The 27,365-nt window shown below is 46.3% G+C and overlaps 1 protein-coding gene across 1 annotated transcript in view; it reads right to left on the bottom strand.

Annotated features, from left to right (window-relative positions):
* The window catches only part of NOM1 (nucleolar protein with MIF4G domain 1), a 48,738-nt gene that overhangs the window by 13,046 nt on the left and 8,327 nt on the right, over window positions 1–27,365 (bottom strand). The window contains exons 3-8 of the mRNA XM_068235871.1: window positions 20,908–21,103; window positions 18,581–18,904; window positions 15,522–15,632; window positions 13,540–13,707; window positions 11,722–11,843; window positions 1,724–1,856 (exon numbers count right to left, since the gene is read on the bottom strand). Of these exons, the coding sequence (XP_068091972.1) occupies window positions 1,724–1,856; window positions 11,722–11,843; window positions 13,540–13,707; window positions 15,522–15,632; window positions 18,581–18,904; window positions 20,908–21,103 (1,054 nt within the window). The remainder of the gene's footprint in view (window positions 1–1,723; window positions 1,857–11,721; window positions 11,844–13,539; window positions 13,708–15,521; window positions 15,633–18,580; window positions 18,905–20,907; window positions 21,104–27,365) is intronic.

Below are 27,365 nucleotides of genomic sequence, written 5' to 3' on the forward strand. Positions count from 1 at the left end.
TGACACAACCTGGATAAATCCTCATGGCACTGTACTGTCCTTAAAGAAATAATAACTTTACTCTGAGATCACTGCCATGGGAACCTGTCATATTCTTGTTTTATGCTGGAAGAAAACCAGTCTCAGGATCTAGTATAGCTGGTGCCAGTCTTCCAGCAGGTTCACCAACCCTAGCAATACAAAATTGTAAAAGAAAGAGACAGCATACCAATGCCTTGAAACAATATGGTATAGGAGATATCTCCTGAGCCCTTCCTCCGACATTAAAGAGAATCTGTATTGTTAAAATCGCACAAAAGTAAACATACCAGTGCGTTAGGGGACATCTCCTATTACCCTCTGACACAATTTCGCCGCTCCCCGCCCACATTAAAAGTGGTTAAAAACAGTTTTAAAAAGTTTGTTTATAAACAAACAAAATGGCCACCAAAACAGGAAGTAAGTTGATGTACAGTATGTCCACACATACAAAATACATCCATACACAAGCAGGCTGTATACACCCTTCCTTTTGAATCTCAAGAGATCATTTGTGTGTTTCTTTCCTCCTGCATCTCTCATGCACTGAAGTTTCAGGCTGCTTTTTTCTTCCTGCAAACAGCTTTGCCCTTGTCTGAATTTCCTCAGTATGTGAAAGCCCAGCCAGCTCAGAGGACGATTTATCCAGCTTGTAAAAGATAAGAGAGCAGAGAGAAGCTGCACTAATAAATATCACACATGCAGTGTGCAGAGAGGGGCCTGAAAGGGAGAGTTCATAGCAGAACCACAACACTGAAGAACTTGGCAGCCTTCCAGACACAGGCCGACAAGTCTGACAGGGGAAAGATACATTGATTTATTACAGATACTGTGATAGTAGAACGTGCTGCAGTAAGCCAGAACACATTAGAATAGCTTTTGGAACTTGTAGGATGATAAAAAACAGGATGCAATTTTTGTTACGGAGTCACTTTAACCAGTCCCCTTATCCAGACTGGAACTGGTAGCTGAGGGAGAAAAAGACTTTCCTTTGTGGTGAACGCCAATCCGCTAAAGGTGGCTGAAACCGTTATACATTCACGCAAGAGTTTTTGTCCAATTATAGAGCACCCCTGGAGCTGCTGTTTAAGTCAGTGAATAGAAATGTGACCAATTCAGGATATCTGGACAGAACTTGGTTAGGATGATTTTTAGTGAAATGGTGGGTAAATCTGAAATATGCTTTGATACCTGGAAGCCGTCTATACACTTACCTGAAGTGAGAGGGATATGGAGGCTGACATAACCTCGAGAGTGGGAGTCCTCTGAATCCCAATGAGGCTTCCCCCGCCCTCCTCGGTCAGCCCAATCCTGTGCTTTGACCCCCGGACAAGAAAACAAAACAATCTATCTTGCGCACAGGCACAGTAGTGGCTCCAACGGAAATATCCGAGCTCGATCAGTTTCACTCTACTGCGCAGGCATGAGGCCTCTGCACTTGTGCAGTAGAATGGACCCGATCAGGCTCGGCTATTTCTGGGCATGCACACACACCAAGTGCCAACAAGGAGATCTTCTGGGGTCCCAGCGCTGCATCCACTCTACTGCGGAGGACGGGGGAAGCCTCTTTAAGATCCAAAGCCTTCCCTCTCCCGAGGTAAGTACCCCCTAGGGGCACTTCTCTTTAATACAGGTTCACTTAAAATGTTTTAAAGGAATATAAAAAAAGATTGATATTTCCAGAGAATGAAAGGACAAGTATTACCTGAAACCTCCTGTCGTATTCACAGAACTTGCTGGCTAGAAAGGCATAGAAGGGGTTGTAGATCTTCTCCTGCAGGCAGCAGTCTATAAGGACATGTACGATCTCTCTCTCCTGATGATCTTTCAGCCCCAGCCTAAAACAATATCAGAAGAACTATGAAGACTCCCACATGAAACAACATGTAATAATAAGACAAGGCCATCTGACTGCAGACAAAGATCCATGTAACAGCAGACGGCATGCGATACCCTTTAAGGCAGGGTTCCACAACCCTGTCCTCAAGGCCCACCAACCGTAGAGGTTTTGCACAAAAAAAAAAACACACATAATCACAGGAAATAAAACCAACTTAAAATTAAAAATACACCTTTAAAAACATTAAAACAATTTGCATCCGTCCTTCAGATAAAATCAAGTCGCTTCCAAGGCTCCGTAGCCCCTGACGAGTTGCTGTGGCAACGTAATGCGTAGGGCGGAGCGACAACGTAATCCTGTGACGCCACCTGGACGAGGTCGGTGTTACCCTCTAAAACTTGGTTCACGATGGAAAGTTAGCCGGCGGTGAACAGCGTTTTTTCAGCGGTGGAGATCACAAACGCATAGCTTTGCCATACAACGTGACCCCTGGATTAAATCCAAGGATGTTTGCAGTGCAATAGTTCTGAGGACCCATATGTATTTAAAGGTGTATGTCACCATTTTCTATAATAAAAGATATTTTTACGCTATGGAGACTTCTCTTGCTGTTTACAGAGGACTGTGAATAGACGGTGATTTGCCAATTGGAGGCTGTGGGGTGGCCATATACCCCAAAGGAGCTGACGGGCCGGTCTGGCCGCAACATCTGGTGAGTCTCTCTATGAAGGGGGGTGGGAAGGGAAGGGGGGTGGGAAGGGAAGGGGGGTGGGAAGGGAGGGTGGCAGGGGTGGTGGGGGGGGGAGACCTTGAAGCAATATATGGTGACATGCTGGACTGTTATTGAGTGCTACCATATAAGAATTGTTTGCATTTACTGAAGATATCACACATATTCACAGGTGGGGTAATAAGTATCTCAGCAGAGCTGATTAACTACCTCTATGGATTTCCACAAAACATGCACTGTTGGTGGGCCTTGCAGTGTTCCCAAACCCTGTCCTCAAGGACCACTAACAGTGCATGTTTTGTGGAAATCCACAAAGGTAGTTAATTACCCCACCTGTGCATGTTTGTGGTTTTCTACAAAACTGTATGTGTACTGTACACAATGTACTGTTGGTGGGCCTTGAGGACAGGGTTGGGGAACTCTGGCCTTGAGGACAGGGTTGGGGAACAGTGCTTTAAAGCAGTGGTGCTCAGCAGAGCTCGAATATTCGAGTAGCTCGAATATTCGAGCTCTTTTTCAGCTATTCGAGCTCGGTATTCGAGCTCCGAATAGCTGGAGCTATTCGAATGGGCTATCCGAGTACACTCGAATAGCCCATTCACTATTCGAGCTATTCGAGCAACCCGGCGCTATTCGAGCTCGGTACCGAGCTCGAATAGCGTCATAGCCCAGATTGATGTCCTTAGAGCCAATCAGAGGGCTCCCAGGCCCTCTGACGGCAGCCAATCACAGAGGGGGACCCTGGCCAGCCCCTACCCTATAAATAGCGGCCGCCATGTTCCGTTTCTCCGTGCTTGCCTGAGACTTGTACAGAGAGAGAGTTGCTCCTTTGTGCTTTGGCTTAGCAAGAGCTCTATTGTGGTCATTTACCTAGCGTTTTTGCTCACATACACCTCCTATACACACCTATATTGTTGTTAGTTATTTAGACATTGTATTTTAGTTAGTAGCTTGTGTGTTACATTAGAGACAGGCAGCTGCTGCAAGCTTACAGGTTTAGGCCTCAGGGGGGCCTTGCCTCTGTGGGCAGCTGTCCTCTGTTTATTTCTCTCATCTATACCAGTATTTCTGCTGTCCTTTACTAATAGTATTGTAGTTATACTGTACTAGGAGTAGGACACTCACTGACTGTCACTGTTTATAGGCTACTAGCTAGCTCCTGCGTGTGTGCACTCACTCACTGTCTGTGTGTACACACACTCTATTTCCTTCTGATTACTGATAGATTATTGTTAGTTAGTTGTACTTACTTACTACTTACTCTTACTGTACCCGTAGGGACACTCACTGTCACTGTTCATATAGGCTACTAGCTCCTGCGTGTGCGCACTGCACTCACTGTCTGAGTGTACACACACAACACACACTCTATTTCCTTCTGATCGCTGATTGATTATCGTAATTAGTTAGTTGTACTTACTGTTACTACTTACTCTTACTGTACTAGGAGTCTAGGACACTCAGTCACTGTCCATAGGCTACTAGCTCCTGCGTGCGTGCACTCACTGTCTGAGTGTACACACACCCACACTCCATTTCCTTCTGATCGCTGATTGATTATCGTAATTAGTTAGTTGTACTTACTGTTACTACTTACTCTTACTGTACTAGGAGTCTAGGACACTCAGTCACTGTCCATAGGCTACTAGCTCCTGCGTGCGTGCACTCACTGTCTGAGTGTACACACACCACCCACACTCCATTTCCTTCTGATCGCTGATTGATTATTGTAATTAGTTAGTTCTACTTACTGTTACTACTTACTCTTACTGTACTAGGAGTCTAGGACACTCAGTCACTGTGTTCATAGGCTACTAGCTCCTGCGTGCGTGCACTCACTGTCTGAGTGTACACACACCCACACTCCATTTCCTTCTGATCGCTGATTGATTATTGTAATTAGTTAGTTCTACTTACTGTTACTACTTACTCTTACTGTACTAGGAGTCTAGGACACTCAGTCACTGTGTTCATAGGCTACTAGCTCCTGCGTGCGTGCACTCACTGTCTGAGTGTACACACACCCACACTCCATTTCCTTCTGATCGCTGATTGATTATTGTAATTAGTTAGTTCTACTTACTGTTACTACTTACTCTTACTGTACTAGGAGTCTAGGACACTCAGTCACTGTGTTCATAGGCTACTAGCTCCTGCGTGCGTGCACTCACTGTCTGAGTGTACACACACCACCCACACTCCATTTCCTTCTGATCGCTGATTGATTATTGTAATTAGTTAGTTCTACTTACTGTTACTACTTACTCTTACTGTACTAGGAGTCTAGGACACTCAGTCACTGTGTTCATAGGCTACTAGCTCCTGCGTGCGTGCACTCACTGTCTGAGTGTACACACACCACCCACACTCCATTTCCTTCTGATCGCTGATTGATTATTGTAATTAGTTAGTTCTACTTACTGTTACTACTTACTCTTACTGTACTAGGAGTCTAGGACACTCAGTCACTGTGTTCATAGGCTACTAGCTCCTGCGTGCGTGCACTCACTGTCTGAGTGTACACACACCCACACTCCATTTCCTTCTGATCGCTGATTGATTATTGTAATTAGTTAGTTCTACTTACTGTTACTACTTACTCTTACTGTACTAGGAGTCTAGGACACTCAGTCACTGTGTTCATAGGCTACTAGCTCCTGCGTGCGTGCACTCACTGTCTGAGTGTACACACACTAAATTTACTTGTGATTACTACTGATTATTGTAACTGCTAGTTGTACTTCCTGACTGTTACTACTTACTTACTGTACTAGGGGACACTCACTCAGTCACCTCACCAACCAACCCACTCCATTAAAGTACCCCACTTTTCACCCGCCCTTTTAAAAAACTTTTGTCTATACGCCCAAAACATTGAAGATGTCTGGAAGTGGCAGCCAGCGCGGTTTGGGCAAGGGGAAGGGCAGCAAGGGAATCAGGAGGAGAGGGAGCAGCATTGTGGCAAGCCGCGGCCGCGCCACCATGCACAGTTCCGCAGCAGCAGCGTCAGTGGCTAACATTCCTCCCATAGCCACTGGCCGTGGACGCCTTGGGCGCCGCCCAGCAGGAGCATCTGCAACTCACGCTGCAGAGACACAGCAGCAGCAGCGTGTAGCACCTGCTCCCATTTTCCTCCAGCCGGGTCGGAAACGTCCCATTGAGGAAAAGGATGCAGACACTGTGGTGCAACTCATGACGGAGGATGAGCAGCCCGCCATCAGCTCTGCATCCGAGGCCTCCACCCTCACCACCACCACCACCACCACCACCACCACCACCCCTGTTCGCAGCAGCCGCCCAGCAGGGTCTGGGGAGGAGGCCAGTTCACCGTCACTCGCCGACCTGTCATTCAGCAGTCTTTTGACCCCAGGCATCATGAGTAAATTGTCTGCTGTTGTTGGCGATCTTGAGGAGGAGATGCTGATGGGCACTTTGGGGGATGAGGGATTGGACAGCAAGACTGTGGCGACAGTCAAGCAGCCCATCCATGCATCAGGAGAGGAGTTTGGGGGGTCCTCATCCCAGCAGGACATGTTTCAGGAGGGGGAGGATGATGATGACCCGGTGACAGACAGAGACTGGGTGCCACCACCTCCAGGGGATGTCGTCCTCAGCAGCTCTGAGGAGGAGGAGGAGGATGCGCTTGTGGGCCTTGCAAGGAGGCGCATCATTTCAAGCATTGGCAGCGTCCCACAGCCTGCTGGTGTCTCAGGCTCAGCAGCAGCAGCAGCAGCAGCATCAGCCAGTACCACCACCAGCCGCACCCAAGCCCCCCCCCCCCCCCAACCACCACAGGGAGACAGGCAGCAGCGCTTCCATGCCGTAGGGGGAAGTTTCTGTCACCAATCTGGCGGTTTTTCACCATGCCCACTGTGTACAGCAAGTACGCCACTTGCAACCACTGTCAGCGGAAGTTGAGCAGAGGTGCAGACCCCTTAAAGTTCAGCACCAGCTCGCTCATCAACCACCTTGCGGCTAAACATTTCCACCAGCATGAGGAGTTCCAGAGGCTGAAGGCATCTGCTGCTGGCAGTGGCACCACACCCATCACTGCACAGCCTTCAGCAGCAGCAGCAGCAACAGCAGCCACCCGCCCTCCTGCTCCTCCAGCAGGAGTGCGGAAACACACTGCTCCTCCCCCCTCTGCAACTCCTGCCGCCGACACTGAGGCCTGTTCTGGCAGCCAGTCCTCAGTGGCCTCCTCTGCTGTGTCTGCTGATTCCCGTGTCAGCAAAAGGCCACGCCAGAGCCTTTTGAGCGAGTCCTTCCAGGGGGTGGTTAGGGCTCTGCCTCCCAGCAGCCGTCGCGTGCGGCAGCTGAACGGCTTGCTGGCACGGGCCATGTGCTCCCAACTCCTGCCGTACACGCTCGTGCAGGAGGGGAGCGACATTCGTGCGCTGCTTGCTTGCGCAGCCCCAGACTGGCAGCTCCCCAGCAGACACTTCTTTGCCCGCAAGGCCATTCCTGCACTGCACCGCTTTGTGATGGCCAATGTGGAGCGAGGGCTGGAGCACGCGGTTGGTGAAAGGGTCCACGTCACCATGGACTCCTGGAGCAGCCGCTTCGGGACAGGCCGCTACCTGTCCTTCACTGTCCACTGGGTCAGCTTGGTGGAAGGGGGTGAGGATGGGAGAGCAGCAGCGGGCACAGCAGCAGCAGCAACACAGTGGGTGGTGCCACCCCGCAGGGTCAGGGGAACTGCAGCAGGTTCCTCCGATCCTCTGCCATCCTCCGGCACACCTGGCCAAACCCCCCGCCTCAGCAGCAGCGTGAAGGCCCGCCACTGCCAAGCGCTGCTGCACTTGGTCAGCCTTGGGAAGACCAAGCTGACGGCAACCCATGTGTTGGCCAAACTCCAGGAGCAGGAGAGGATTTGGCTGACCCCCAGAGGCCTCAGAGTCGGAGAGGTGGTGGCCGACAATGGGGCCAATCTGGTTGCCGCAATAGACAGGGGAAACCTGACCCACATCCCCTGTCTTGCCCACGTGCTGAACCTGGTGGTGCAGAAGTTCCTGCGCACCTACCAGGGGATGGGCGAACTGCTGGAAACGGCAAGGAATGTTGTGCGTCACTTCCGGCGCTCGGCTGCAGCCTGTGCGAGCCTGGAAGACGTGCAAAAGGAGCTGGATCTGCCACGCCATCGGCTGATCCTTGACGTTCCGACTCGCTGGAACTCCACCCTGGCGATGTTGGAGCGTCTGGTTGAACAGAGGCACGCTGTCAAACAGTACCTTGCCCTGGCCACTGTTTCCGCAGCTCAGAGAAGGGACAAGACCAGCAACATCCCGTCCATCGTCCCCGATGATGACTGGAGGCACATGCAGCAGGTGTGCTTAGTGCTGGCTCCCTTCCTGCAGGCCACAAACATGGTGAGCAGGGACCATGCTATGGTCTGCGAGTGGGTGCCCCTGGTTTCTCTGCTGAACAGGGCCCTCGATGCTTTGCTGGAACAGGGAGCGGCAGCCTTGGACCAGCAGGAGCGGCAACCAGCTGCGCAGTCCACCTCTGAGGGGGAGGAGGAGGAGGACTTGGTGGAGGTCCCTGACCTGGCTGCTGATGAGGGGGATCAGCACAGCGCAGCTGAGTTGGTGCGGGGGTGGAGAGAGGATGAGGCGGCAGAGGAGGAGGATGAGGACAGCACTGACGTCGATGTGCCAGCAGACGTGGCCCGCCTCTTCCCAATGGCAGCGCACATGCTGACGTGCCTGCGCAGGGACCCCAGGGTGATCCAGATGAAGCAGAGGGAGGACATCTGGATCAGCATGATGTTGGACCCACGCCTCAAGGGGAAGTTGAGCCAGTTCCTGCCGCCTGCAGGAGGAGACCCAGCGCAACAAATAAGGAGCTTGCAGCAGGCCCTTGTTGAGCGCTTGGAGGAAGCCTTCCCCCAGCCTTCCACCCCCACTGTCCAGCAGCCAGCACAGAGGCAGCAGCAGGTGCCTGCATCCAGCAGCAGCAAGCGCCCCACAGACCTGCTGTCTCTCAGCCACGAGCTCTACAGGACTGTAGAGGCTCCGGCAGCAGTGACTAGAGAGGAGATGCATGCAGCAGCATCCTCCTCCGGTCACAGCCAGCGCCTGACCCGCATGGTGGCTGACTACATGGGGTCGTACAGCGGGCTTGACAGCGATGCCCCTGTTGATCCCATGGAGTATTGGGTCAAGCGCATGGAGATCTGGAGCGAGCTGGCGCAGTACGCCCTGGAAGTGCTGTCCTGCCCCCCTTCCAGCGTGCTGTCCGAGCGCTGCTTCAGTGCAGCTGGTGGCGTGGTCACCGAGAAACGCTCACGTCTGTCTCACAAGTCTGTGGACAGACTGACGTTTCTCAAGATGAACCAGGCGTGGGTGGAAGGCGAGTTCCTGGCCCCTGTTGTCGGCGAGAGGGGGACATGAACTGGCTGCCGGAACCATCGTTAATGTGCCTTACCACCCTTTACCACCTCCTGGCTCCTGCTCACTAAGCCAGCCTGGTTCACTTTGACTATTACGTCGCCTGCAGCCACACATTTTACACCTACAGTGGGCTGCTGTGTACTGCCCTTCTGCTGTCTGTCTGTGTTTCCCACTGCCAGGGTACACAGAATTACCTTCTTCTGCTGCCACTCTGCCACCAGCTATTACGTCAAACAATAGCTATATTGGTTGTAAAACCAAAAACCAAAAAACCATAAAAAAAAAAAAAAGGTTTAATTTTTCTGAGGTGCCCGGGTTGAAAACTGTGTTGTCCCAGTTGTGTATTGGACACAATGTGGGCTGCACGACCGCTGTCTGGGACCTCCTGTTGTGTTTATTTACAGCCCTGGTATCACCGCTAGGTACCAGGGCTATTATGTCACGCTGCCTACCTGCTGCCACACTCACACTGCTCCTCCATACCTCCTCCTGCTGCTGCTGCTGCTGTCTGTCTGTGTTTCCCACTGCCAGGGTACACTACACAGATGATTTACCTTCTGCTGCCACTCTGCCACCAGCTATTACGTCAAACAATAGCTGCTCGCCTACTCCTCCATTCCTCCTGCTGCTGTTGCTGTCTGTCTGTGTTTCCCACTGCCAGGGTACACAGAATTACCTTCTGCTGCCACTCTGCCACCAGCTATTACGTCAAACAATAGCTATATTGGTTGCAAAACCAAAACCAAACAAACCATTAAAAAAAAAAAAAAGGTTTAATTTTTCTGAGGTGCCCGGGTTGAAAACTGTGTTGTCCCAGTTGTGTATTGGACACAATGTGGGCTGCACGACCGCTGTCTGGGACCTCCTGTTGTGTTTATTTACAGCCCTGGTATCACCGCTAGGTACCAGGGCTATTATGTCACGCTGCCTACCTGCTGCCACACTCACACTGCTCCTCCATACCTCCTCCTGCTGCTGCTGCTGCTGTCTGTCTGTGTTTCCCACTGCCAGGGTACACAGATGATTTACCTTCTGCTGCCACTCTGCCACCAGCTATTACGTCAAACAATAGCTGCTCACATTACTCCTCCATTCCTCCTGCTGCTGTTGCTGTCTGTCTGTGTTTCCCACTGCCAGGGTACACAGAATTACCTTCTGCTGCCACTCTGCCACCAGCTATTACGTCAAACAATAGCTATATTGGTTGCAAAACCAAAACCAAACAAACCATTAAAAAAAAAAAAAAAAAGGTTTAATTTTTCTGAGGTGCCCGGGTTGAAAACTGTGTTGTCCCAGTTGTGTATTGGACACAATGTGGGCTGCACGACCGCTGTCTGGGACCTCCTGTTGTGTTTATTTACAGCCCTGGTATCACCGCTAGGTACCAGGGCTATTATGTCACGGCGAGCTGCCTGCCTCATTGACTGCCTGCTGCCACACACTCATCCTCCTCCTCCTGCTGCTGAATTTACCTCCTGCTGTCTTTGTGTTTCCACTGCCAGGGAGCACATACAATGGCGCTTCCAACATGCGTGCGCCCACCAGCTATTTGTTACGCTCAAAAATAGCTGCATTTCTTTAAAAAAAAAATTGAAAAGAGAAATACGTGAAGAAGAAGAAGACGATATTGAAAAAGAAGGAGAAGGAGAAGATGAAGATGAAGAAAAAGATGAAGAAGAAGATGAAGAAGAAGATGAAGAAGATGAAAAAGAAGAAGAAGATGAAGAAGATGAAGAAGAAGAAGATGAAGATGAAGAAGAAGATGAAGAAGAAGATGAAGATGAAGAAGAAGATGAAGAAGATGAAGAAGAAGAAGAAGACAATATAGAAGAAGAAGAAGAAGATATAGAAGAAGAAGATCTAGAAGAAGAAAGATAAAGAAGAAGAAGAACAAGTATATACAGTAACACTACTGAACAAAATTAAGGACACAACTTCTCTTTCCACCTTTTTTTTTAAAGGAACATCCCCACATAATCACTTGCTGTTGTTACTTGGAAAAAAAGATGTTTCTTGCATCATTCACCCTCAAAACAAGTGTTGGAAGCTATTTAAGGCCAATTCGAATAGTCAGCTCGAATAGTGAGCTCGAATACCGACTCGAATAGTGAGCTCGAAGTCCGAGGTCGAATCGAATAGTAAAAATTATTCGACTCGAATATTCGACTGACCTCGAATAATTTACTATTCGAATTCGACCAAACTCGAATTTTAAAAAGGGGTATTTGAGCATCACTACTTTAAAGTACTCCTGAACCAGAGGCAAACGTATATTATGAAGCCCTGTTCCCCTTCATATTGAACGGGAACCTCCAGTCGAATACTAAAACTGGACGTTCCAAGTGGTACAGTATGATTGAGAAGTGTGCATGTTCCAAACCGCGCAAGCGCAGCAAAAGCTCGTCCACGAGTGCTTTCTTTCACTGCACAGGAGCACCTTGAAATTTGCGCCTGCTGTGGAATATCTGTGCACCACCTGGAGGAATTCCGGAAAGGCGTGGGAGTTATAAGGACCAGGACAGGAAAAGGGGGGACACTGGAAGACAACAGGCAGGGCCAGGACACTTCAGTAAAGGTAATCGGACTCGCTGGATTTCTGCGCAAAAATATTTATGACATTTTTGCCTGTAACTTACCAAAATGTGTCAAGCAAGGCTCTAGTGTACATTTTGAGTACAATAAAAGTTTCAAATGCAAAATCATGTAAAAAAATGCCACATTAATCCACACAGGAAACTTACTTTATTAACTTCTCAAAAGCATCCAGATAGTCTTCACTGGTCATGATAACACAGAAGATGTTCCTCCTGATATCAGTGTTCATCCTCTGCTTGCGAGCTAGATCCATGATCTTTGTGCTGACCTTAAAAAAGATAAGGATGCATTACACTCCAGTCCGCTTGATAAAGCAGACTTGGCTTTCCATGTTGTATGCTAAATAGTAAAATAATAGATTCCCAGCTGATAATATTAGCCAAAAAGTTTAATATGTAGCAAAAAAAAAAAAAGAAAATCATCAGCAATGATTGACTGAATGAGATGGCTTTCCGTGTAGGGCAGTATGTTGCATCTATGTGAACTCAAAATGAAGCCAGGAAGGTAAAATATGGAATTGGCATGAGTCATGTCATCGAAAACAAAACTAGCTGGAAGTGGGGGACCGGAGGCTCCGTGAGTGACTGCGAGGGCACGGGATGGCTGGAGGGGGCTGGTAGAAGCCCCAGGCAAGTAAAACTGATTTTTTTTTATTCCTGGCTTAAGTGTCCCTTTAAAGGGAACCCGAGGTGAGAGACATATGAAGGTTGACATTTATTTCCCTTTAAACAAAGCACATTGCCTGGCTATCCTGCTGACAGCCAGGCAACTGGTATTGTTTAAACAAGAGAAATAATATGGCAGCCTCCTGTAGTCTTCTTAGCTCCCTCAATGTCCTCCCCCAGTCCCCTTCATTGTGTTGGTCAACCCTGTTTAAGTCTGAAACTCGGCTCAGTCACGGACTAATGTGGCCATGCATGGTCCCTGCAACGTGTCTCCCCCAATCGCGCTCCCGTAGCTGAAGCTTGTTAACACTTGTAACTGTGATTGCACAGACCGCTCCTGGCCATGGGAGCACGATGAAGGAGCCACGCAACCCAGAACAGCACATGTGCAGTACCCACAACCCAGCTGGAACGCAGACTCCACATTAGCACAGCGCAACTGTCCGGAAGGAAATTGAGGGAGTTGAGAGACTACAGTGGGCTGGAGGAAGCACAGGTAAGTAAAAATCCTCTTGTTCTCTCTGTCTCTGGTTTACTTTAACCATTTAAAGACCGCCTAATGCCAATCGGGGCGCAGTCCTAAGGGGCGGAGTTTGCAGGGGATCGCGTGTGTGCATCCCCGCTTGAATGACGGAACGTAGCGATCACCACTAGGAGACTGTTAGATGGTGAAACCGCCATCTATTTACAGTGTACAGCGATGCGATCTACGGCAGCGATGTACTGGGGACAGCCGTGTGACATGGCTGTCCCCATGAGAGGCACTACAGCGACCCATCGTCACAGCCGATTGCACTGACTGGCTGGCGGGGGGAGGGAGGGTATTGTAAAAAAAATAAATAATAGGCATATTTATTATAAAAATAATTATATATATATATATATATATATATATATATATATATATATATATATCATCCTGGGAGAGATCCTTGGGCAGAAGGGGGGGGGGGGGGGGGGGGAAAGGATTCACTGGTTGTTAATTGTGTGGCTCTGCAGCAAGGCCTAAAAGCTGCAGTGGCCCAATTTGTAAAAAAAAAGTCTACCTGAGATGGATATGAAAACGAAAGTTTTATACATACCTGGGGCTTCCGCCAGCCTCCTTTAGGCAAGCCAGGAGGAAGCCATTCTAGTTCTAATAAGCGTATGCAGCCCAATCACCAACACAATTGCTAATATCAGCATTTAATATTGAACTTAGCACTAAAGTTTAGATGAAGGATGAAAGTTTTGATTATACTCTATTTATGGATCTAACCCCACCTAAAGATTAGTGTACAGTATTTACAATGGCAATACCTTCCCAAGTGTCTGCTCTGGCATCTTCCCTGAAGATTCTTCTCCAATCATTGGAGCTCCACTCCATGACGACCCAACGATCCACCACCTTCCAACCTTCTCAGCTTCCAAGAGGTTTTTCAGTGATACTCGGAGACGGGTGTCGCTGCCGGACACGCTGTTGTGGACCTTCCCCAACAAAGAGCAAGCAAAATAACTTAGCAAGAAGAAACAAAACACAATTATACAAAGCATGCTCATACTGCTTTAGTGACTACGTTTCAGGTGTTGTATTAACCTCCCTGGTGTTCAATTTCTGCTGGATTTCTGTGCAAAAAGCAGTACAATTTTCATAACATTTTTGTCTGTAACTTACCAGCATGTGTCAAGCAAGGGTCTAGTATACATTTCGAGTACATTAAAAGTTTCAAATACAAAATCATGTAAAAAAACATTACATTTCCCTTTTAGCCAGGCCACAATTTCCCCACTCTTCAGCTCTTTGGCAGAAAATGCGCAGTTTTTTGCATGCGTTTTTTCGCATTAAAATTGGTGAATGAATTTCCGCATCCAGGTATCAAGAGCATGCATAAAATTGCATACTAATGTGAATTTTAATGTGAAAAATGCATGCGGAAATAACGGAACCTGCCTTAGAACTGCAGAATGAGCCTCCTCCATTCCGCTTTCAGTTATTTCCTGGATGAGTCAGCGTCGTCCATACCGCCAGGGAGGTTAGAGTACCTAAAGGGGAAAAAAAGGTGACCCAAATGGGTGCTTACCTCAGTAGAGGATAATCCCGCCTCCCTTGCTGCCACCGATCCAGTGCTGGGGACCCAACTGAACCCCTTAGAAAAGGGCTTCATCTAAGACAGCATGGGGCTTGGCTTACGTCTGTGAACAAGTGCAGCCACCCTGCTCTGGACTTTTTGGGCATGATAGTAGCATGGAGCCAATCGGGCACAGCTTTTTCTGCTAAGCCTGAGGATCTCTGAGCTACTGTGCAGGAGCAAGGTGTCCAACACAGTGTGGCCGCGCTTGTCCATGAACTACAGAATGGCTGCAAACTTCCAGAGGGTCCCAGCATTCAGTGGTGGTCTCAGGGAGAATGTGGGAAGCCTCTGAACCCTCTACTGAGGTAAGTATCTAACTTTTTCACCTAAAAAAATCCCACAGTTTTTCCATAAATATATATATACATACAAATCATGAAAGGCAATGGCTAAAAATTCTGAAACGGTAAAAAAAACCTGGAACGCACAGTATTTGATATGCTGACAATCAAAGTCTGGGTTTATGGAACTTCCTTCCACAATCTCTTCATTACTCAGCCACACTTACTATCTATAGGCAGAACCTAAAAACTCACCTCTTCAGGCAAGCATATAATCTCACCTCATTACTGCGTCACGTTGCTTCATGGTATTTTCCCCTGCAGCTCATCACAATGGCCATTAATGTCGGAGACATGCCGCAGTACCTGCGATGCAATGCGACAGAAGCACTCCAGGTGCAGCAGAAGTAACACACTAGCTGCTGTGCATTACACTGCAATTCCCTGAAGTGGACCGCAAGTCAGATATTTACCTATGATGAGGGAATGATCTAGATCTGACAGAGCCTTCCCATTCCTCTCATGGTCACCTCATTGCAGCACTGTCATCCCTTTGTACATATTCGCCGCGATGGTGGAGTACACCTTTGGAAACCCTCAGAAGCACTCGTATCGCTGAGTGCCTCTGAAGACGGGCTGTTCTGTACTGGGCAGGCAAGAGGGCGCTCTCACACATGTACAGTACAGACCCGTTTGTCTTCGGCCTAAGATAAGCACAGACGTATGTTCATGCTGGATCTACTTACCTCTGTGAATTGTCTGGTCCTCTTGGCAGGCTTGCCACAATGTTCAGCTTCTCCCATTCCCTTCTCCTCCCCGCCCCATTCCCTCCAGTTATTTACTAACAGCATAGTGAACCATTGCTGAGCTGTGTGGGGTGTGTGCTCACCAGAGAGCGTTGCAGCTTCCGCAGCTTCTCCACAGGCTCTGGGTCATAGCCCGGTATCTTGCGCATGTCATTGTTCTTTAGTGCAAGCATTGTCTCCAGCATGAATCTAACCTACAGGTTGGAAAAAAGAAAAATTGTTCAAAAAGCCATAATACCATCAGCAGATCTGTCACACAGGATACGGACAGTTACAATCAGAGTATAAAAAAAGCCATATACAGTAACTGAAAATAAAAAAAATAACTTTTCTTTGCTACTAATGTTCAATTCATTATCAGTACTACACATACAATTCATTGTATCAAAAGTTTTTTTTTTTGCTTCGGGTTTGCATTAAAATTAGTGTAAATCCAAAACTGAATAAGGCAGATCCCTTCTTCAGGGCTAACAGGTCTGTCAATGACCTAAATGGGGCATCTGTTCAGGCAGCAAGCCAATGCATTTTCTAGCAAGCGATGTGTCTCGCCCAGCGGCTGCAGCACCAGAGTGCTGTTTGCTCTGACAAAGGGATTAGATCTACTGGAATATTCTTTGTGTCTGCCACAATAAACATTGAGGCACTTGCACACTTGTAAAGCTGCAAAGCACTGCATTCCCCGTTTTTACAATGGACATTAACTGGTTCCGGACCGATGCAGTTTGCATTTACGTCCAGCAGGTGGTGCTGCCGCTCTGACTGGACGTAGATTCAACGTCCTGCTGAACGAGGCGTCCCTGCCGTTACCAGTTATCGCGCCGATCTGCACCCGCCGCAATTAGCTCGCTCTGCCGTCTATTAGATGGCAGAGCTCTGTAAACAGGTCAGGAGCCGCTTTCATTGGTTCCTGATCGCATGATCACGGAGAGCCAATCACATTGGCTCCCATTGATAGACAGCATCAGGAGCCAATATAAGCGGCTCCTGACCGGCTGTCAGCACTCTGCCTTCATGGAGACGGCAGAGAGAGGAGCCAGCGACAATGGGGCAGCGTCGTGACCGGCGAGAGAGAGGCGTATGTGCAGCAAATTGTTGGGAAGCGGCATTTTAACGTGTCAGCAGTCTCTGGTCCTTAACTATTTCACATTCCTGGACGTGAAACTCACGTCCAGGAAGCCATGTGCGCTCCTGCGCGTCCACGCGCGCGATCGGCCGGCGGTTTGTTAGCCAGTGAATCAGTGAATCGGGCAACGGTGCCCGATCACTGATTCCTCTCCCCCGCAGAAAAAGCGACAGCTTCTCTCGGAAGCTACGCTTTTTCTGCTTCCTATGTCGCTCTAAGCGTACGTGGTACGCTTAGAGTGACGTCACTGTAAACAACTCATGGCTGCCATCTTGTGGCCAAAAAGTAAACTACATCTAAATGTTAAATAAAAATAAAAATGCACATATATTTACAAAAAAAATACAATTTCAATCCCACCCTCCCAAAAATACCCACATAAAATGTTTAATTAAAAAAAAAAAAAAACATTACAATTAAAAAAAAAAAAAAAACACAAATATTTACCTAAGGGTCTAAACTTTTTAAATATCTATGTAAAGATGAAATATTTCTTTTTTTTTTTTATTATAAGCTTGTAAATAGTGATGAATGCAAAACGGAAAAAATGCACTTTTATTTCCAAATAAAATATTGTCGCCATACATTGTGATAGGGACATAATTTAAATGGTGTAATAAACGGGACAAATGGGCATATACAATACGTGGGTTTTAATTATGGAGGCATGTATTATTTTAAAACTATAATGGCCGAAAAGTGAGAAATAATGATTTGTTTCCGTTTTCTTCTTATTCTTCCTTTTAAAATGCATTTACAGTAAAGTGGCTCTTAGTAAAATGTACCCCCCAAAGAAAGCCTAATTGGTGGCGGAAAAAACAAGATATAGATCAGTTCATTGTGATAAGTAGTAATAAAGTTATAGGCTAATGAATGGGAGGTGAACATTGTTCGGATGCATGAAGCGAAAAACGACTGAATGCGAACTGGTTAAGGGGGCAGAGACTGCTGGTACGGAAGTGGTTAAAAGGAGATACACTATTACATGCATATATTTATGTTTACAGAACAATGTATCTCCTTTTAATACCCAGTGCATAGAAGCTGCATATTCTAAACTATGTCAGTATATAGGAATCGAGTCTAATGAAGGCTTCTCAGCCAAAACCTTACTCCTTTTCTTCTAAGTTAGCCAATAAATGGTCTCATCCTGATTCAAAACGTCTTTCTAATGATTATTAGACAGAGTGAAATAAATCAATTGAAAAATACCAGGTCAGGACGTCAGACACTGGCCACATTCCTGCATGACATACTATCTGGGCTGTAGACTGCAATCTTTAAAGCGGATCCGAGATGAAAAACTAACTATAACAAGTAACTTGTTTATATATCTTTTCTAAAGTTTAGATAGTTTACACAGCATATCTAGCTGCAAACAGCTTCAAAAGTTTATGATGATTTATTCCTGTGATACAATAAGGGCAGCCATGTTCTGTTTGTCACATTGTCACAGGCTGAGGGCTGGAGATGCTATTAGCTTGCCTGTGTGTGAATTCAGTTCCCTCTCCTCCTCCCCTCTGTCTCTAAAATCAATGGTTAGTAACCTCCTCCTGCCCAGACTAAGCTCCCATAAGCCCTTGCTACAGTGCTAAGGCACAAAAGGAGCTGTGGGCGAGGCTTGTTTAGTTTATAGGGTATTAGAGTATTAAAAGAAAACAAAAAAAGTATTTGGCTTGAGGAATGCCCTATAAACTATACGAAAGGAACACAATTATGCAATGAGTAAAAGTTTATCTCGGATCCACTTTAAACACAGATTCAACTTGTGCTTTCCCCCTTAGTGTCTGAACAGTGTGGGTGATGTAATCAAAGCAGCCACACCAACAGAACCTGAACACTGGCTCACTGAACACACTGTTTCTGGTCATGTGATTAACATTTCAGGACACGATTTGTAGCTGCAGAAGCTCACACAATACAATTATCAACTGAGTTTTCTGATTACATTTGTAGATCTGTGTCTGGAGATGGGCAAAAGCAAAGCCAATAAACAAATAGTAAAAAATGGTTTCTCACCCGAGTTTGATCTTGTAATTTTAGATCTACAGCATTTGCTTTGCTTTGAGCTTCAGATATGAGCTCTTTCAGGGCCAGAGCATCGTCCTTCCTCAGGGAGAAGCCAACGTTCTTCAGCAGCAGCAGGATCAGCTCTATGTCCCGTTCCGTGAAGGTGGACACCAGCAATTTAAGAAGGTCAAATACTAAACGACAATCAATGATGTGGAAGTTGTACAGGTGTCCAATAAAGGTGAGCAGATTATCGCACTCTTTACTGTCGCTGACGTCCAGATAAAGCTCATGAAACTGCTTCACCACTGTTTCCAGGATGTGGGCGCCCACCTAGGAATAAAACATTATCACAACAATGCAGTCATAAGACCGGACGACTGAAGTACAAGCACTTCAACCCCTTTTACATTAACCTAGGATTCCTGTGCAGCATTCCTCTCCGTTGCCACAAGGGGCCGCAAAGGCCCTAAATGCAAGGCTATAGAGCCTTGCACGCTTAAAGAGGAACTGTTGCAAAAATCTTAAAATTTAAAACACATACAAATAAGAAGTACATTTCTCCCAGATTAAAATGAGCCATAAATTACTTTTATCCTATGTTTCTGTCACTTACAGTAGTTAGTAGAAATCTGACATTACCAACAGATTTTGGACTAGTCCATTTTCTCATAGGCGGGTTCCAGGATTTTCTTTATTTTTAAAAGTACTTAGGGAATGGTAGTTGCTCCATCCAACTGGCCAAAAAGTGTTCAGCGAGCAGGAAGGCTGGCCAGCATCATTGTATTAATCATTTTCAGAGAATGTCTTTATAAAGAATAAAGGTCATGCTGAGAATCCCCTATGGAGATATGGACTAGCCCAAAACCTGTCGGTAATGTCAGATTTCTACTAACTAGGCACAAGGGCAACAGCGCGTTCCTACCGGACTTCTGCAGTGGCGGAAGTAATGTAAGTAAATGGGCAACGCATACCTTTTAAAAAGGTTGGCAGCAGTATTGTGGCGCGCATGCGCGGAACGTCAGAATACGGCGGAGATCCCCACTGAATCCCAGTGACTTGCTTCCTGTCGAGCAGGGAGTACGTCAATGGGCAAGGGGCAGCAAGAGGCGTGTGGGGCGGCAGCGTTATACATATGACTATGTCAGCACACTCTGCCGTAGGGTCATAGGTTTATGATTTTGTGCGTTCGTGGTGAGATGCAGCAGGGGATCGCACCGCATCGCACACACCAAGTGTAAAACCGTCCTAAAAGAAATATAATCAGGTTGTCTGTGGCAAGAAAATAGGCATTGGCATTCCATCTCTAAAACATTTTTTTTTAAACTATTCTTTTTTTTACTCTGCTCTTTGTACAAGGGAGTCTTTGATGAACTTTCAATCTTCAATGTATTTTCGTAATGCGAAAAAAGCAAGGGTTTAGTAATGAAAGGGTTAAACAGCAATTTCTAAAAATCAAAGTTACCTATTTCATTTTCCTTTAATAGAGGAGTTCTGTATACAGAACTCTACTGCAGCCGGATTCAACTGACATTTTCAAATGCTTCTGGGCAGGACTGCATCACTGTCACATGGTTCTGTGCAGTGCAACCATCCTTTACGAGGGCTCCAGAGTCTGATGATTGAAAGAGACATTTGCTTGCATCTTTAGCAAGATAACACTTAAAGGCCCATACGCACGCAAGAACAATGCCATCTTGCAGGGATCGGTAACAGATCCCTCGGGGTGACAATGCAGGGCCCAGGCTGACAGACGTGTCACTAGCCTGCAGGCTAGTGATGTGTTCTGTTGATATGCGATAGGGCAGAAAGACGACGGAGTGGTGCGAGAGTGACGTCACGTGGAAGCCGGTTAAGCGGGAAGAACAATGCTTTTGGCCTTAGCTCAGCCAAAGTGATCCACCAGGGTGGCTTATTGGCTGAGAGGGGTTGGTGGCTGCCATACACAAGCTAGATTCTCTGTAGAGGCTGATGTTATCGCCCACCTCGGCCATGCTTTGTCTAGTGTGTGTACAGAGCTTTAGGAGATATCTTTGATTAAGTGGAAGGAGTTAAGGAACATTGCTTCTTGTTATATCACAAGTTTAAAACAAATAGCTATTTAAATGTATCCATGTAAAAGTGTATTTATTCTTTTTCCAATTAGGATGAATCTTGCTCTAGCCCAGTGATCTGCAAACTTGGCTCTCCAGCTTGTAAGAAACTACAAGTCCCACAATGCATTGCGGGAGTCTGACAGCCACAGTCATGATTCATAAAGGCAAATGCATTGTGGGATTTGCAGTTTCTTAACAGCTGGAGAACCATGTTTGCAGATCACTGCTCTATCCCATTACCTCAATCCCTACGGTGTGATGCAGTACGCTGATCAGGAGGATGTGCTCCATCATCAGGCGGTCCGGCATCTTGGCTGGAGTAATACAGGCGCTGAGTAGTACGTCGCACACCGTGTCATTCATGTCCTTCCTGCTGTTGGTCATGTAGAGCTCCTCCAGCTGCCCGCTGATGGATGACATGTTGGGTTCACTAAGTCTATGGAGGAAGAGAGAAGGGAGAAATAAAGGAGAGCAGTATCCAACAATAAATGCAAACCAGTACAAAGCCCTCAGAGAAACACCCATCACATACAAATACAGGAGCAGGGAGAAATCAGCTCTACGTGGGGGCAGGACTGGCCAACGCTCTCATCTCTGTGGAGTACAAAAAGCATCCGTCTCCTCAGTTTATGAACAGTGAAGAGAGGGCCAGTGCATACCACAACAGGCTGCATCTGAAATGACCAACAGCTCACATGTGCAGCGCCTTTAATAAGCTATCTGCACACTACGCATTCAAATTAGATGCAAATCATATGTATAGCTACTAATGAACCGTTACTTACCATGCAAACAGGAAACTCAGGAATACGGGCTGGGAGCAGCTAACCTGGTAGTTGCATACTATAGCAAAAATAAGGGGGGAGGGGGGGGGGCACATCTCTAAAAACAAGCTGCAGTTGCCTGGTTAATCGCTCAGGCATGCCCCACCTCTACTAGGCTGAAAATGCATGCCCTGCGTCCAAACAAATGCTCCATTTATTGTACTATGGAGGAACTTTAGATTCTACTATAGTTTGCATGCAAAGTATAATATACTGGACTCTTGCACCACGATGAGATAAACCTCTGGGCAAGTGGCCTAACCTAAGTGAAAAACAACATATGTTGTTTTATCTAAGGTTCATAACTCAGTTCATAACTCATAAGTTTATGAAACCACCGACTTCAGGTACCCAAAATTTCTCCGACTCCACAGCCCTTGCAGAGCTATAGAGTGGGTACAAAAATCATCCCACTCCAACTCTGACTGTTTATGAATTAGTAAATAGACCGACTGCACTGAATAAAAGGTAGCTGGTTTCGAATTATATAGTGACCTATTTTTGGTCTCTGGTTATAAGATAAAATCTAACTATGATTAAAACACAAGTGCAGGGCAAAGGACCTAATTTAATAGACCCAAACACATCAATAAAGAGTGTACAAATTTATCACTTTAATAAATTCTTAAATAAAAGAATAAAATAATAAAATTGGTTGAGTCAACCTGTATAGAATATTTGGCAATAATAATAATAAGCTGTAAACTGCATAATATGTAGCGGTTATTTAATTGATGCTGATGCTCTGTTAATGAGAAAGAGGTGTATTCTCAAACTGCGCTGTACACAGCAAATCACTTCAGCTCCTAATTGCGGATGATGACACTGTTATTTTAAATGATAACTAGTGTTATTGCTAGTATTGCACTGTTCCTTCAGTATAGTACTGCAGAAATATCGAATGATGCTGCTCCTGAGGTAGTTTTCAAAAATTTAGAAGTGCAATTTCATCTGATGTTGAAAAAAATTAATTGCAGGCAGATTTCAGCACATGCATGGCTATCAGTAGATAGAGTACTCACGCTCCTTGTGAAAGAGGCTCTTCCTGTTATGGTAGTGCGGGGAGCCGCTCAATCTCATTCGCCCCGGCCGGCGGCAGGATGAGAGATTCTCAGACTAGCTGCTACAAGAGCAGTGTCGGGCAGCGTGCCCGGCTCCTTTGGTGTACGGGGAGCGTCCTCCCGTTGTAGCGGAGATGGTGAGCGTGGCTGTATCAGCGTTCCGGAACAGCGCTGGATGGGAACGCCCCCTCTCCTCCGTGTTGCGTGACGTCACGCTAACGTTTCGGAAGGAACGCCTTCCTTTCTCAAAGCGGGGCTACCAGTGGCTGAGAGGGCTTCCTTTTAAAGAGGTCACAGTGCTGGGTCATTAAAATAAATGTAATATTTTCATTCAAATGCATAAAGTTCTAGTTCTTTATTCAAACCATGGGGGACTAAAGTATTTAAATTAAATATCCAGTTAGATTCACGTCTGGACATTTCCATCAGGTAATCACCACCTCTCCAGGGTTTCAATACTTGTTCTATAACACAGAACTTTGATCCTTTAAAGGAACAGTTGTGCATCAATCTATAGTGAGCTGATAAAGGATGATTTTTATTACCTTTTTGAATATTATTACAATGTTCTCCCAGTCTCTCCTTTAACGGGCGTTTTGTTCTGCCAACATATTGTTTAAGACATGGACATGTAAGTACGTAAATGACACCCTTTGTGTCACAGTTGGTTACATTTTTAATGCAGAATTGCTCTTTAGTGGAAGTAGACACTAATTCTTTCACCCTCTCTACAGGTAGTTGTGTTTCCTTACAAGCTCTACAAAAACCACATTTTTTGAAGTAGCCGTCATGTTGTTTCTCTTTAGGATTCTTGACAGTAGGTGCAAGTATATTCCCTAAATTTCTAGATTTTTTAAAAATAATTTTTGGATATTCTGTTAAAATAGATGTTAATAAAGGGTCTTCTCTTAAGATGTTCCAATACCTCCCTACTATTTTTCTCATACTGTGAGCCTGGGAGGAGTAATCCAAGACGAGACTTGGTTTTTCCGCTGTGTATGGGTTCAGTCTTTTTTCATTTAACAAGACCTGTCTGTCTGAACTCATTGCTGTACATTTTGCATTCACAATGACATCTACAGGATATCCTTTCTGTTGGAAACGATTCTGGAGGGTAACTGCCTCCTCCTCAAAATCTACCAGCCGAGTACAATTTCTTCTCAACCTCAGGAACTGGCCCTGAGGAATATTGGTAAGCCACCTCAAATGATGACAACTGTCAATGTTTATATAACTATTCGTATCTACCTGTTTGGAGAAGGTTTTGGTCAAAATCTCCCCTTGTTCAATAAATACTGTAAGATCCAGATAGTTGATTCTTTCCTTATTATACTCTCCAGTAAACCTTAGATTGTAATCATTAATATTAATCCAGTTGATAAATCTCTCTAGACTATCTTGAGTGCCTCTCCAAATGAAAAAAGCGTCATCTATAAACCTCCTCCAGAGCACCAGGGAGGGTCCGGGGCCCATAGGACCACTGAGCACAAATCTCTCCCAGTGGGCCATATACAGGTTTGCAAAGGCCGGAGCAAACCGGGTCCCCATTGCCGTCCCGGTGCCCTGGAGGAAGTACCGCCCCTCAAACAAGAAGTAGTTATGCTTAAGTATAAACAAAATACTGTTTATAACAAATTCAATCTGTTCTTGGGGTATCTGATGATACTCTTCCAAGAAAAATCTGGCTGCCTCTGCACCCTTCTCATGTGGTTTCACCGTATAAAGGGAATTTACGTCCACTGTGCACAACCAGCAATCTTCATGCCAACTACATTTAGATAGAACCTCCAAGAAATGTCTAGTATCTTTAATATATGTGGGAGTTGTTTTAACAATCTCTTGTAAATAGAGATCGACATACTTGGATAAATTGGATGTCATAGAACCGATCCCCGATATTATCGGTCTCCCTGGAGGGTCTAAAAGACCCTTCTGACTGTTTATGAAACAACCGACTCCAGTTACCCAAAAATTTCCCAGATGCCACAGTTCTGTAGTCATCTCACATAGTTTGCATCTTCTCACCATGTCAGTGTGTCTTTCCTCTGAGCTCCCTCTTTCCCTCCCACATCCCAAAAACATATTGCTAAATGACACAAGAACTGAGAGGTATATGGAGGTTGCTATTTTTATGTCCTTTAAAACAATACCAGTTGCCTGGCAGTGCTGCTGATCTCTTTGGCAGCAGTAGTGTCTGAATCACACACCTGAAACCAGCATGGGGCTAATCTAGACATCAGTCAAAACCAGTTGATCGGCATGCTTGTTCAGGGTCTATGGCTAAAAGTTTAAGAATGCAAAGGATCAATAGGACAGCCAGGTAACTGGTATTGCTTAAAGGAAATAAATATGTCAGTCTACATATCCCTCTGAGTTCAGGTGTACTTTAGTTAACCGGTTCCCTTCTCCCCCAAACTAGCCTTGCAATATGGTAGGGGCACTAGACAATGACAGGGATAAGACTGTGGGGTGCTCTGGGGGACAGTTAGTGATAAGACTATGGACTCTAATGCTGGGTCCACATGACACAATTTTCTAACAGATTTACTATGAGATTGATTATTTCCAACATGTCCGATCTGATGTCCAATTGTTTTTTGAACATTTTTCATAGAAGCAAACTGAAAAGATGGGACATGTTAGAAATATTCGATCTGACAATAAATCTGTCAAAAAAACGCATTGTGTGTCCCTAGCATAAGGGCTGGTTTAGAAAAATCTTCCCTGAAAAATGGATTTCTTTTTTGCGTCAAGCACCCGAAAATCACAGGGATGTGTGAAGGCAGCCTTCAGTTATGTGCACGGTTCCTATAAAGAGAAACTCCGACCAAGAATTGACCTTTATCCCAATCGGTAGCTGATACCCCCTTTCCCATGAGAAGTCTATTCCTTTTTTACAATAGGATCATCAGGGGGCTCTCTATGGCTGATATTGTGGTGAAACCCCTCCCACAGGAAACTGTAAGGACCATGGTCCTGGTAGTTTCCTGTCTGTGAACCTTTCCAGGGCCCTCGGAAAGTTTGCCTGGATTACATGATATCAAATCAATTTCAGCATCGTAATTATGTGAAGCTTACGGAACCCCTGCAATAAATCTGCAGTGTGTCTACTTCCTGCTTTTATGGAAGCAGACAAAGGCTTAACATCCCGCGTTTATATATTAGCTGCTTGTGTCAAAAAATGACGTATTTCTGTGCTTACACAGCTGAGAGATCAAATTATACTTGTGATTACTTACAGATGAGGGGGAATTAGACAGGCTCTTCTCTCTAAAAACACCCAGGGTGCATTTCTCTGTTTTCCTTGTGTCCTGTGCAAGAGTTCAGGTTCAGGTCCACTAACTGGGGACTACCTGTACTCCCTCTGTCCCTGAAATTACGGCATGCCCTGAAAGAAAGCCCTAGCAGGAATTTCTAGCATGCTCGAAATATAAGCCCCAACAGCAGTAGGGGGAAAAAGTATGGCAACTTGTGTTTCTACTGGAGCTGATGGTCTCACAGGCAAGACCAAGGCTCCGTCATTGGGCCAGTCACTGCACTCGCTACTACTCATGATCTTCTCCATAGGCTGAAGATCGCGGACACAGTGGCACGGGAGCTGGGGGTAAGAGGAGGATGCAGGGGGACATCGGAGGACATGGGGGACAGTGCGGCATGGAGCTGGAGATAAGAGGAGGATGCAGGTGGACAATGTAGGACATCGGGGACACAGAGTACATAGGATAGAGGAGGAAACGAGTACAGAGGGGGACACCAGGAGGACACTAAAGGTACAAGGGGGACACGGGCACACAAGAGGTGGATCCAGCAGAGGAAGAAGCAGCACAGTAGGGAAACCAGGAGGACACACAGCTCAGGAGCTTTGTGCTCTTAGAAATATAAGACATCGCCTCAAAAAAAGCCCTAGCACATCTTTTTTATTGCAAAAATTAACCTGTTGCCGACTTCCTCACGGCAATTGGCGTGAAAGCGGCGGCTCCACCAGGAGCATAAAGTCCTGGGGGCAGAGATTGCAGGGGATCGCACACACCTCCCCGATTGAGTAACGGAGCTCTGCTCCTTCATCAGTTTCCCAGCAGCGATCGCCGCTAGGAGACTGTTAGATGGCGAAACCGCCGTCTATTTACACTGTACGGAGCTGCGATCTATGGCAGCACTGTGCTGGGGACAGCTGTGTTGCTCGGCTGTCCCCTGGAGAGGTACAAGAGTAATCAGCTCTCACAGGCTGATGCCTATGACCGCCGATCACTGTCATTGGCTGGCGGGGAGAGGGAGAGCTGGGGGAAAAAAAATAAAATAGACAAATTTATTAAAACAAACAAATAAAAATAAACAAACAGGGCAGCAACAACCTGAGCCCACCAACAGAAAGCTCTATTGATGGAGGAAAAAAAAAGGGGGGGGGGGTGGAAATCGCTTGTGTGCTGAGTTTTATGACCTTGCAGTGAGCCGTTACAGCTGCAGTGGCCTGAATTGCAACTGCCCTATGATCCTGAACAGGTTAATATAAGACACTGTCTTATTTTTGGGAAAACGTGGGAATTTACTTTTTTTCTTGATTGTGCAAGTATGATTTATATTTTTTTCAATCTAAAAAGTCACAATAAATGACATGGGAGGAACAAGTCTGAGTATCCCCTGCGCCCAACAGAAGTACCTCTTGGGGCGTACCATGTGCCGAGAACCCAGGAACTAGCACACCTCTCGCATGCAAGTCAGCGCCTGACATCTCAGATATAAATTATTTCCTCTGTGATTTGCTGCACAGCCCGTCTCCCTGCAAGAGTCTATACGGCTAATCAATCATCTGCTA

Source organism: Hyperolius riggenbachi, chromosome 5 (assembly GCF_040937935.1).
Source record: "Hyperolius riggenbachi isolate aHypRig1 chromosome 5, aHypRig1.pri, whole genome shotgun sequence".
In the NCBI taxonomy this organism is placed as follows: domain Eukaryota; kingdom Metazoa; phylum Chordata; class Amphibia; order Anura; family Hyperoliidae; genus Hyperolius; species Hyperolius riggenbachi.